Raw genomic sequence first — 13,425 nt, forward strand, 5'->3', positions numbered from 1 at the left:
TATAAACAAACGGGAAATGTGTTTATAGTAAATACTCTTATAATGGAAGCTCAGCAGGTGAGCAGGCGGGACCACAAATAAAAGCTTTCAGTTTCAAAAGAATATACATCAAAGTAGGTTTATTGTCATTTCTTTCCTACTGTATGAGGTAGAAGAGCAGATGAAATGACTTCTGGAGACTCTGTGCCGTTATTATCAGCAGAGATAGACGTGAACTTGTTGTTAAACTAATGGCATAATATTCAAATAGCAAAACGATATTCATATCACACAAATTGGGGGTAAAATAATCAATTTTTAATTTATTTTAATGATAGTTCTTTAATATTCAATGAATAATATATACGTTTATAATTGACATTTCTTGAATACTTATTATAGCACATTCTGGGATTGCCTTTGTGATGGATTCTTGAGAGCTACTTTAGAATAACTATCGAAAATTATGAGGCAACGTAATGCATATCAAGAGTGTGTCTTATGATGCCTTGAAGTGTTGCCTTCTGAGGCGACTCACCATGTTTTGGAACAGTTTGTGCGTCACAGTAGCTATAAATATTAACAAATACAGTAACCATAAGAGTACGTTTGACCCACTTTCCTGCTATGCTTCCGTTAAGTGGATTGCAATAAACATTTCCATTTCAAACTGAGGGAAAACTATATTTTCTGTAGTAATCAGCTTCATGCCACAGTTGCACTAAGTTGTAAATTGTGTTGATGTAGTTTACACATGCTGTCTTGTTTCTACAGAAGCAGGAGACTGTGGCCTTATTGTCAGCAATTCTGTATGAATGTGTGACACAGGAAAACCCAGAGATGCTGCCAACACACATCTCTATTGACCAGGTCAGTTACAGTAAAGCATGTCATTAAAAATACATGAAAATATTGGGTAAATAGTGCATTTTTAATTACTTTTTTTGTATCTAAACTTTTCAGTGCTCACCAAGGCTGCATTTATTTAATCAAAAACACAGTGTGAAATATTAAAATTTAAAATAAGTGTTTTCTATGTGAATAAACAGTAAAATATAATTTATTTCTGTGATCAAAGCTGAATTTTCAGCATCATCACTTCAGTCTTCAGTGTCACATGATCCTTCAGAAATCATTCTGATATGATTTCCTGCTCAAGAAAAATTTATTTTTATCAATGTTGAAAATATTTTTGTGGAAACCATGATTCTTTAAGATTCTTTTGATGTAAACAAAGTTCAAAAGAACAGCATTTATTTAAAATGGAATTATAACATCATAAATGTCTTTACTGTGACTTTTATACAATTTAATATGGAAGCTTGTTTCCGCCATGAAATAAAAATAAAAAAGGTAATTGCATGATATAAGTCAGAATTGCGTGATATAAAGTCAGAATTGCGAGATATAAAGTCAAAATTGTGAATTATAGTCAGAATTGCGAGATATAAAGTCAGAATTGCGAGATATAAAGTCAGAATTGCGAGATATAAAGTCAGAATTGCGAGATATAAAGTCAGAATTGCGAGATATAAAGTCAGAATTGCGAGATATAAAGTCAGAATTGCGAGATATAAAGTCAGAATTAGTTGATATAAAGTCAGAATTAGTTGATATAAAGTCAGAATTGTGAATTATAGTCAGAATTGCGAGATATAAAGTCAGAATTGCGAGATATAAAGTCAGAATTAGTTGATATAAAGTCAGAATTACTTGATATAAAGTCAGAATTGTGAATTATAGTCAGAATTGCGAGATATAGTCAGAATTGCGAGATATAGTCAGAATTGCGAGATATAGTCAGAATTGTGAGATATAAAGTCAGAATTGTGAGATATAAAGTCAGAATTGTGAGATATAAAGTCAGAATTACTTAATATAAAGTCAGAATTGTGAATTATAGTCAATTGACAGATATAAAGTCAGAATTGTGAGATATAAAGTCAGAATTACTTGATATAAAGTCAGAATTGTGAATTATAGTCAATTGCCAGATATAAAGTCAGAATTAGTTGATATAAAGTCAGAATTACTTGATATAAAGTCAGAATTGTTAGATATAAAGTCAGAATTGCTTGATATAATGTCAGAATTGTGAGATATAAAGTCAGAATTGCGAGATATAAAGTCAGAATTGTGAATTATAGTCAGAATTGCGAGATAAAAAGTCAGAATTGCGAGATATAAAGTCAGAATTGTGAATTATAGTCAGAATTGCGAGATATAAAGTCAGAATTAGTTGATATAAAGTCAGAATTGTGAGATATAAAGTCAGAATTGTGAGATATAAAGTCAGAATTACTTGATATAAAGTCAGAATTGCGAGATATAAAGTCAGAAATACTTGATATAAAGTCAGAATTGTGAATTATAGTCAATTGACAGATATAAAGTGAGAATTGCGAGATATAAAGTGAGAATTGCGAGATATAAAGTGAGAATTGCGAGATATAAAGTGAGAATTGCGAGATATAAAGTGAGAATTGCGAGATATAAAGTGAGAATTGCGAGATATAAAGTGAGAATTGCGAGATATAAAGTCAGAATTGTGAGATATAAAGTCAGAATTGTGAGATATAAAGTCAGAATTACTTGATATAAAGTCAGAATTGTGAGATATAAAGTCAGAATTACTTGATATAAAGTCAGAATTGTGAATTATAGTCAATTGCCAGATATAAAGTCAGAATTACTTGATATAAAGTCAGAATTACTTGATATAAAGTCAGAATTGCTTGATATAATGTCAGAATTGTGAGGTATAAAGTCAGAATTACTTGATATAAAGTCAGAATTGCGAGATATAAAGTCAGAATTGCGAGATATAAATTCAGAATTGCGAGATATAAAGTCAGAATTGCGAGATATAAAGTCAGAATTGCGAGATATAAAGTCAGAATTGCGAGATATAAAGTCAGAATTGCGAGATATAAAGTCAGAATTGTGAATTATAGTCAGAATTGCGAGATATAAAGTCAGAATTGCGAGATATAAAGTCAGAATTGTGAATTATAGTCAGAATTGCGAGATAAAAAGTCAGAATTGCGAGATATAAAGTCAGAATTAGTTGATATAAAGTCAGAATTAGTTGATATAAAGTCAGAATTAGTTGATATAAAGTCAGAATTGATATAAAGTCAGAATTGATATAAAGTCAGAATTGATATAAAGTCAGAATTGATATAAAGTCAGAATTGCGAGATATAAAGTCAGAATTGCGAGATATAAAGTCAGAATTGCGAGATATAAAGTCAGAATTGCGAGATATAAAGTCAGAATTGCGAGATATAAAGTCAGAATTGTGAATTATAGTCAATTGACAGATATAAAGTCAGAATTGTGAGATATAAAGTCAGAATTGTGAGATATAAAGTCAGAATTGCCAGATATAAAGTCAGAATTACTTGATATAAAGTCAGAATTACTTGATATAAAGTCAGAATTGCTTGATATAAAGTCAGAATTGTGAATTATAGTCAGAATTGCGAGATATAAAGTCAGAATTGCGAGATATAAAGTCAGAATTGATATAAAGTCAGAATTGATATAAAGTCAGAATTGATATAAAGTCAGAATTGATATAAAGTCAGAATTGATATAAAGTCAGAATTGATATAAAGTCAGAATTGATATAAAGTCAGAATTGATATAAAGTCAGAATTGATATAAAGTCAGAATTGATATAAAGTCAGAATTGATATAAAGTCAGAATTGATATAAAGTCAGAATTGATATAAAGTCAGAATTGATATAAAGTCAGAATTGATATAAAGTCAGAATTGATATAAAGTCAGAATTGATATAAAGTCAGAATTGATATAAAGTCAGAATTGATATAAAGTCAGAATTGATATAAAGTCAGAATTGCGAATTATAGTCAGAATTGCGAGATATAAAGTCAGAATTGCGAGATATAAAGTCAGAATTAGTTGATATAAAGTCAGAATTAGTTGATATAAAGTCAGAATTACTTGATATAAAGTCAGAATTGGGAGATATAAAGTCAGAATTGGGAGATATAAAGTCAGAATTGATATAAAGTCAGAATTGTGAATTATAGTCAATTGACAGATATAATGTCAGAATTGTGAGATATAAAGTCAGAATTGTGAGATATAAAGTCAGAATTACTAGATATAAAGTCAGAATTGTGAATTAGTCAATTGACAGATATAAAGTCAGAATTGTGAGATATAAAGTCAGAATTGTGAGATATAAAGTCAGAATTGTGAGATATAAAGTCAGAATTGTGAGATATAAAGTCAGAATTGTGAGATATAAAGTCAGAATTGTGAGATATAAAGTCAGAATTACGAGGTATAAAGTCAGAATTACGAGGTATAAAGTCAGAATTACTTGATATTAAGTCAGAATTGTGAGATATAAAGTCAGAATTGTGAGATATAAAGTCAGAATTGTGAGATATAAAGTCAGAATTGTGAGATATAAAGTCAGAATTGTGAGATATAAAGTCAGAATTACTTGATATAAAGTCAGAATTACTTGATATAATGTCAGAATTACTTGATATAATGTCAGAATTGTGAGATATAAAGTCAGAATTGTGAATTATAGTCAATTGCCAGATATAAAGTCAGAATTACTTGATATAAAGTCAGAATTACTTGATATAAAGTCAGAATTACTAGATATAAAGTCAGAATTGTGAATTATAGTCAATTGCCAGATATAAAGTCAGAATTACTTGATATAAAGTCAGAATTACTTGATATAAAGTCAGAATTACTTAATATAAAGTCAGAATTACTTGATATAAAGTCGGAATTGTGATATATAAAATCAGAATTGTGAATTATAGGCAGAATTGCAAGATATAAAGTCAGAATTGTGAGATATAAAATCAGAATTGTGAATTATAGTCAGAATTGAGAGATATAAAGTCAGAATTGTGAGAGATAAAATCAGAATTGTGAATTATAGTCAGAATTGCCAGATATAGTCAGAATTACTTGATATAAAGTCAGAATTGTTAGATATAAAGTCAGAATTGATATAAAGTCAGAATTGTGAATTATAGTCAATTGCCAGATATAAAGTCAGAATTGTGAGATATAAAGTCAGAATTACTTGATATAAAGTCAGAATTACTAGATATAAAGTCAGAATTGTGAATTATAGTCAGATTTGCCAGATATAAAGTCAGAATTGCTTGATATAATGTCAGAATTACTTGATATTAAGTCAGAATTGTGAGATATAAAGTCAGAATTGTGAATTGTAGTCAATTGCCAGATATAAAGTCAGAATTACTTAATATAAAGTCAGAATTACTAAATATAAAGTCAGAATTGTGAATTATAGTCAGAATTGCGTGATATAAAGTCAGAATTGTGAATTATAGTCAGAATTACTTAATATAAAGTCAGAAATACTTGATATTAAGTCAGAATTGTGAGATATAAAGTCAGAATTACTTAATATAAAGTCAGAATTGCTTGATATAATGTCAGAATTGTGAGATATAAAGTCGGAATTGTGAGGTATAAAGTCAGAATTACTTGATATTAAGTCAGAATTGCAAGATATAAAGTCAGAATTGTGAGGTATAAAGTCAGAATTACTTGATATAAAGTCGGAATTGTGATATATAAAATCAGAATTGTGAATTATAGGCAGAATTGCAAGATATAAAGTCAGAATTGTGAGATATAAAATCAGAATTGTGAATTATAGTCAGAATTGCGAGATATAAAATCAGAATTGTGAATTATAGTCAGAATTGCGTGATATAAAGTCAGAATTGCGAGATATAAAGTCAGAATTGTGAATTATAGTCAGAATTGAGAGATATAAAGTCAGAATTGTGAGAGATAAAATCAGAATTGTGAATTATAGTCAGAATTGCGAGATATAAAGTCGGAATTGTGAGATATAAAATCAGAATTGTGAATTATAGTCAGAATTGTGAATTATAGTCAGAATTGCGAGATATAAAGTTGGAATTGTGAGATATAAAGTTGGAATTGTGAGATATAAAGTTGGAATTGTGAGATATAAAGTCGGAATTGTGAGATATAAAATCAGAATTGTGAATTATAGTCAGAATTGCGAGATATAAAGTCAGAATTGCGAGATATAAAGTCAGAATTGCGAGATATAAAGTCAGAATTGTGAGATAAAATCAGAATTGTGAATTATAGTCAGAATTGTGAGATATAAAGTCAGAATTGTGAATTATAGTCAGAATTGCGAGATATAAAGTCAGAATTGTGAGATATAAAATCAGAATTGTGAATTATAGTCAGAATTGCGAGATATAAAGTCAGAATTGTGAATTATAGTCAGAATTGCGAGATATGAAGTCAGAATTGCGAGATATAAAATCAGAATTGTGAATTATAGGCAGAATTGCGTGATATAAAGTCAGAATTGTGAGATATAAAGTCAGAATTGTGAATTAGTCAGAATTGCGAGATATAAAGTCAGAATTGCGAGATATAAAGTCAGAATTGTGAATTATAGGCAGAATTGCGTGATATAAAGTCAGAATTGTGAGATATAAAGTCAGAATTGTGAATTTGTCAGAATTGCGAGATATAAAGTCAGAATTGCGAGATATAAAATCAGAATTGTGAATTATAGTCAGAATTGCGAGATATAAAGTCAGAATTGTGAGATATAAAGTCAGAATTGTGAATTAGTCAGAATTGCGAGATATAAAGTCAGAATTGCGAGATATAAAGTCAGAATTGTGAATTATAGGCAGAATTGCGAGATATAAAGTCAGAATTGTGAGATATAAAGTCAGAATTGTGAATTTGTCAGAATTGCGAGATATAAAGTCAGAATTGTGAGATATAAAATCAGAATTGTGAATTATAGTCAGAATTGCGAGATATAAAGTCAGAATTGTGAGATATAAAGTCAGAATTGTGAATTATAGTCAGAATTGCGAGATATGAAGTCAGAATTGTGAGATATAAAGTCAGAATTGCGAGATATAAAATCAGAATTGTGAGATATAAAGTCAGAATTGTGAATTTGTCAGAATTGCGAGATATAAAGTCAGAATTGCGAGATATAAAATCAGAATTGTGAATTATAGTCAGAATTGCGAGATATAAAGTCAGAATTGTGAGATATAAAGTCAGAATTGTGAATTAGTCAGAATTGCGAGATATAAAGTCAGAATTGCGAGATATAAAGTCAGAATTGCGAGATATAAAGTCAGAATTGTGAGATATAAAGTCAGAATTGTGAATTAGTCAGAATTGCGAGATATAAAGTCAGAATTGCGAGATATAAAGTCAGAATTGTGAGATATAAAGTCAGAATTGTGAATTAGTCAGAATTGCGAGATATAAAGTCAGAATTGTGAATTATAGGCAGAATTGCGTGATATAAAGTCAGAATTGTGAGATATAAAGTCAGAATTGTGAATTTGTCAGAATTGCGAGATATAAAGTCAGAATTGTGAGATATAAAGTCAGAATTGTGAATTATAGTCAGAATTGCGAGATATAAAGTCAGAATTGTGAGATATAAAGTCAGAATTGTGAATTATAGTCAGAATTGCGAGATATGAAGTCAGAATTGTGAGATATAAAGTCAGAATTGCGAGATATAAAGTCAGAATTGTGAATTTGTCAGAATTGCGTGATATAAAGTCAGAATTGTGAGATATAAAGTCAGAATTGTGAATTATAGTCAGAATTGCGAGATATGAAGTCAGAATTGCGAGATATAAAGTCAGAATTGCGAGATATAAAGTCAGAATTGTGAATTATAGGCAGAATTGCGTGATATAAAGTCAGAATTGTGAGATATAAAGTCAGAATTGTGAATTTGTCAGAATTGCGAGATATAAAGTCAGAATTGTGAGATATAAAATCAGAATTGTGAATTATAGTCAGAATTGCGAGATATAAAGTCAGAATTGTGAGATATAAAGTCAGAATTGTGAATTATAGTCAGAATTGCGAGATATGAAGTCAGAATTGTGAGATATAAAGTCAGAATTGCGAGATATAAAATCAGAATTGTGAATTATAGTCAGAATTGCGTGATATAAAGTCAGAATTGTGAGATATAAAGTCAGAATTGTGAATTATAGGCAGAATTGTGAGATATAAAGTCAGAATTGTGAATTATAGGCAGAATTGTGAGATATAAAATCAGAATTGTGAATTATAGTCAGAATTACTTGATATAAAGTCAGAATTGTGAGATATAAAGTCAGAAATGTGAATTATAGTCAGAATTGCGAGATATAAAGTCAGAATTGTGAATTATAGGCAGAATTGTGAGATATAAAATCAGAATTGTGAATTATAGTCAGAATTACTTGATATAAAGTCAGAATTACTTGATATAAAGTCAGAATTGTGAATTATAGTCAGAATTGCGAGATATAAAGTCAGAATTGCGAGATACAAAGTCAGAATTGTGAGATACAAAGTCAGAATTGTGAATTATAGTCAGAATTGCGAGATATAAAGTCAGAATTGCGAGATACAAAGTCAGAATTGCGAGATACAAAGTCAGAATTGCGAGATACAAAGTCAGAATTGCGAGATACAAAGTCAGAATTGCGAGATACAAAGTCAGAATTGCGAGATATAAAGTCAGAATTGTGAGATATAAAGTCAGAATTGTGAATTATAGTCAGAATTGCGAGATATAAAGTCAGAATTGTGAATTATAGTCAGAATTGTGAATTATAGTCAGAATTGTGAATTATAGTCAGAATTGTGAATTATAGTCAGAATTGTGAATTATAGTCAGAATTGTGAATTATAGTCAGAATTGTGAATTATAGTCAGAATTGTGAATTATAGTCAGAATTGTGAGTTATAGTCAGAATTGCGAGATATAAAGTCAGAATTTATATATAAAGTCAGAATTGATATAAAGTTGTGAGATATAAAGTCAGAATTACTTAATATAAAGTCAGAATTGTGAATTATAGTCAATTGCCAGATATAAAGTCAGAATTGTGAGATATAAAGTCAGAATTACTTAATATAAAGTCAGAATTGTGAATTATAGTCAGAATTGCCAGATATAAAGTCAGAATTGTGAATTAAAGTCAGAATTGTACTCGAATAATTTAATGCATCCTTGCTTAATAAAAGTTTTTCTTTTGAACTAGAGTATATTTTCTGACGACTCTTTTCACAATAATTCTGATGTTTCATTACGACAGTTGTTGTACAGGTTTGCACCCTAAGGAGTCCTTCACAAAGAACATGCTTTTCCATCTCGCTGCTCTACTTTTCCGTTGTTTTTGAATGTAAACGTGCACTAGACAGAGGTTTTAAACATTGTGCTTACGTCTTGAATGTTTTGCAGTGTCTCACACATGACGTGGCTTTCAAGTTAAAAGAAGTTCAACTTTTCTCTAGACCTCTTTTTTTTCTGTCTCGCGTTTTTAACAGCTAAAATACGTTCTAAGACTTGTGTTTGTGCGATCATCGTAGGCCGTGCGGACTCTGGAGCGGGGCAATCTCTGCGAGACGTTCAGTCTGTGGCAGATGAAGCTGGTGTTGGAGCTGTGTGAGAGCAGAGTCCTGCAGCAGCGGCTCAGAGACACACGCCGTCAGACCCGCGGCCTTTTGCTCAACTCTGAGTTCCTACCCGTCATGAAGAGCTCGGCGGACCGAGCCCTGGACCAGTGGCTCTGTGGTGAGTAACAGGACACAGCCATCAGCGTCTAGCTTCATTAAGTCAGTGACTCAGATATGCTTACGCAGATTTCTGTTTTAGAGCTTCTGTATCCGCACCTTTAGTCAGCGTTTAGACTGGCATGTGTCTCATGTTTTGGTCAACACCTTCAGCAAGTGTGAAAGGCTGTATTCATTTACGCTCTACAGGGCTGGTAAAGTCTAATAGTTCAAATCTCATGAAACCTGTCAAGAACATTTCTAGATCAGAGTCCAGTCCAAATTTAAAGGGAATTTAATTTAATTATAATTAAATTTTGTGTAAAGAAACTTGTCTAACCAGTCTGTTTTTATTTACACTGTTCTCATTATTATATTTATTGTATTGGTTTTAATTGATTATTTTAATTATTTTAATTACTTTATTACAGTAATGAGAATTGTCACTGTCATGTTAAAATGCACAATGATCAAAAACCACACATAATATTCTTTTTACAAATTAGTTGATTATCATTATTATTATCAATAATAAATGTATTTATTTTATATTTATTATATTTATTAGTAATTAATTTAAATGTATTAATTTAATATATATATATATATATATATATATAAGTAAAAATAAAATATATATTTATTGTTTGTTTCTAAAATGTAATATTTATTTAAATACAAAATTATTTAAATATTATATAAAAATGAATTAAAAATGGTTATTATTAATAATTGTATTACATGTATTAATATAAATGGATTTTATATATATATATATATATATATATATATATATATATATATATATATATATATATATATATATATATATATATATATATATATATAAAATGTAATATTATTTAAATACAAAATGATTTTAAGATATCATTTATTATAATATACATATTATAAATATTAATAAAAAATACAAAATAATGATTTAAATATATTTTTATTAAATAAATATTAATAAAAATAGTTTATTATTATTAATAAATGCTTTTTTTACATTAATTAATATAAATGGTTTTTATGTATATATATATATATATATATATATATATATATATGTGTATATATATGGATTAATTTGAAATAATATATGTGTGTGTGTGTGTGTACAAATGTATTAATATAGAATGTAATAATTTAAATACAAAATAAATATTAAAATATATTATTTATTATAAAAATAAATAGTACAATAATTTTTGGAGTGGGTTATGGTGGGGTCTGAATTATTTGGGGAGTATAAATCTTGTTCTATATTCACTTCCAGTCATATGTATACAAATGAATATATAATTGTTTCATGAAGCTTGAATTTGTAACTATTAAGGAAACAACACTTACACACAGATAACGGTCACGTGCTGCAAGCGTACTTGAGAAGACAGCCACTGAACAACGACACTGATGTCAACATGCTGGCCTGCTTCCTGGTCTACCACTCCATCCCCAGTCTCAAGGATGTGGTGGCGTCTGACCTGGAAGGTAAGGTCACGCTCAAACAGAAGCTTATTGCTGATCCGTTGCATGTTCCTCTTTTTGGTCTTATAGATGTCACAGAAATGGATTTCCTCACCCTGATGCCATTCTGAACCAGTGTGACATGCTTAGTTTGGTGCTCCAAAAAGGATAGAAAACCACAAAACAATATTCCACTAATCACATTATCATTGTGGTCTCTCTGTACAGGGTGTTCCTGTTTTCCAGAGTTGCTGCTCAAGAGCAGTCAGTTGGGTGTTCCTGTACGTGCTCTTCTGCGTTTGAGTCCTCTGTTTCTTCAGAATCACAATTCTTGAGTTTAACGGCACTCTTTCAGAACATTTCCTGAAGTTCAACCAACGTTCTTCCTAACCAGGTACAGTGGCAGTGCGCTCACAAGCCACTGACTTGCAGGAACTTGCTGCAATATCTTGCATCAACTTTTAAGGTTTATTGCGTGGACATTTTTATGACATGATCTCGTTTAAGAGCCAAAGTGAGGCACAGACGGTTTGCTCACACTTATTTCGATGTAAATAGTTTGTAACTATATTTGTACCTATGATAAATCAGTCAATAAATATGACTTGAGGCCTGCCTTGTATGAAATAAAAGAAACGTGTTCTGGTCTGGTTTTGTCAGTTTTGCGGGGGATTTAAGGGGTGTTTGCTGAGGTTTCCATGCAGCTGGACTGTAAACCTCCCATTGGTAGACTTCGTATCATGACACTGCTCATTTGCATAGAATTTCACTCTGCCAACTGCCTGGAAATCGGTAATTCTCATCATAAAAAAAGAATGATTTCCTGTCACTGTTGCTCATGCTTAAGGTAAGAAGTTTGTTTAAATCACTAAACCGAAGTATTAATCTTTACTGCAATAACTGCACCAGAATGTGAATGAATCCTCTCGGTGTGCTGTCATTTTCAGTGTTATTAAATAACTAAATGTTTTGAAAATCATTAAAAAAAAAATTTTATTAAAGGGTTAGTTCACTCAAAAATGAAATTTCTGTCAATAATTACTCACCCTCATGTCGTTCCACACCTGTAAGGCGTTCATTCATCATCAGAACACAAATGAAGATATTTTTGATGAAATCCAAGCGCTTTCTGACCCTCCATTGACAGCAAGAACCAATGAGGTTCAATCTGGTGTTACGCAGCACATTTGACCTTCAGCAAGAACCAATGAGGTTCAATCTGGTGTTACGCATCACGTTTGAGCTTCAACAAGAACCAATGAGGTTCATTCTTGTGTTATGCAGCACGTTTGAGCTTCAACAAGAACCATTGAGGTTCATTCTCGTGTTATGCAGCACGTTTGAGCTTCAAAAGAACCAATGAAGTTCATTCTCGTGTTACGCAGCACGTTTGAGCTTCAACAAGAACCCAGAGGTTCATTCTCCTGTTACAAAATCAAAAAATTGTCGAAATGCCCATTTTGTCAACTATCTTCATAAGCTCAGTCTTAAATGAGTTTAAAAGTGTTAAATGAATGTAAAGAATTGAGAAATTAGGATGCCAGATCCGCGTCATGTGCGTCAAAAGTGACAGCAGCCTAATAAACCTGGTACAGTCTGTAATTAATGTTAATCAAATAACAAGAAAATCACTCACTGCTCTTCACTGATTAACTTTTGTAGCTTTAATAAGGATTAAATTTACAATTTATGCAGTGAAGACTGCAGTGTTTGATTATTCAGTTCCTGTATTTACCTACTAGATCTACCTGACAATCTTAAATCACTGTTTACAAGAAAACATGGGTCAAAAACACTGAAAACAATAACTTCTGTGTGCATTTAAGCAGCGCAGGTAAAAATCTGAACCGACTGGTCTAATATATTAAAAGCACAGGTAAATGTGACATTTATTGCAATAGGGTTTATGTGAAGATTGTTTTAAGTTCACTTACAGTACATTAAAAGTTGTTACAATTTTAAAGCCTATTAAATGTTAAAATTGGCCTTCATTCATAGTGATTACAAAAAAAGATGTCACTAAGAAATATTTAAAATGAATGTTGTTTTTACATTATTTTGGAGATTCAACGTAAATGTATTTCAATATAAAACTACATTAAAACGTTAATGTTAGGTGTGATTACTCATGAGTAATTACAGAAAATGTGCAATTAATTGGTATATTTTTTAATTCAATTGACAGCCGTGTGTGTGTGTGTGTGTGTGTGTGTGTGTGTGTGTTCAGACTCCCATAGAGGGATACCGAATCATAACTAGAGACCAGAATATCTTTTCAATCAGGCCAGTAAACACCTGAGCATCATAGTTGACACGCATGGGCGTCCACCCCTCACATTTCCATCAAGAA

The 13,425-nt window shown here is 30.6% G+C and overlaps 1 protein-coding gene across 3 annotated transcripts in view; it reads left to right on the forward strand.

The window, feature by feature from the left end:
- Positions 1-12,070, forward strand: part of anapc1 (anaphase promoting complex subunit 1) — an 84,777-nt gene extending 72,707 nt beyond the window's left edge. Inside the window, exons 45-48 of one of the 3 annotated variants that reach the window (XR_010895177.1) lie at positions 754-849; positions 9,420-9,624; positions 10,945-11,099; positions 11,304-12,070. Coding sequence is in view for 2 of the 3 variants with exons in the window: in XM_067385591.1 (XP_067241692.1) it covers positions 754-849; positions 9,420-9,624; positions 10,965-11,099; positions 11,304-11,410 (543 nt within the window). In the remaining variant the exon portion in view is untranslated. The remainder of the gene's footprint in view (positions 1-753; positions 850-9,419; positions 9,625-10,944; positions 11,100-11,303) is intronic. The other 2 variants (XM_067385591.1, XM_067385592.1) reach the window with 2 other exon arrangements.
- Positions 12,071-13,425: the final 1,355 nt, after the last annotated feature.

The sequence above is a fragment of the Chanodichthys erythropterus genome, chromosome 5, assembly GCF_024489055.1.
Source record: "Chanodichthys erythropterus isolate Z2021 chromosome 5, ASM2448905v1, whole genome shotgun sequence".
Taxonomy (NCBI): Eukaryota; Metazoa; Chordata; class Actinopteri; order Cypriniformes; family Xenocyprididae; genus Chanodichthys; species Chanodichthys erythropterus.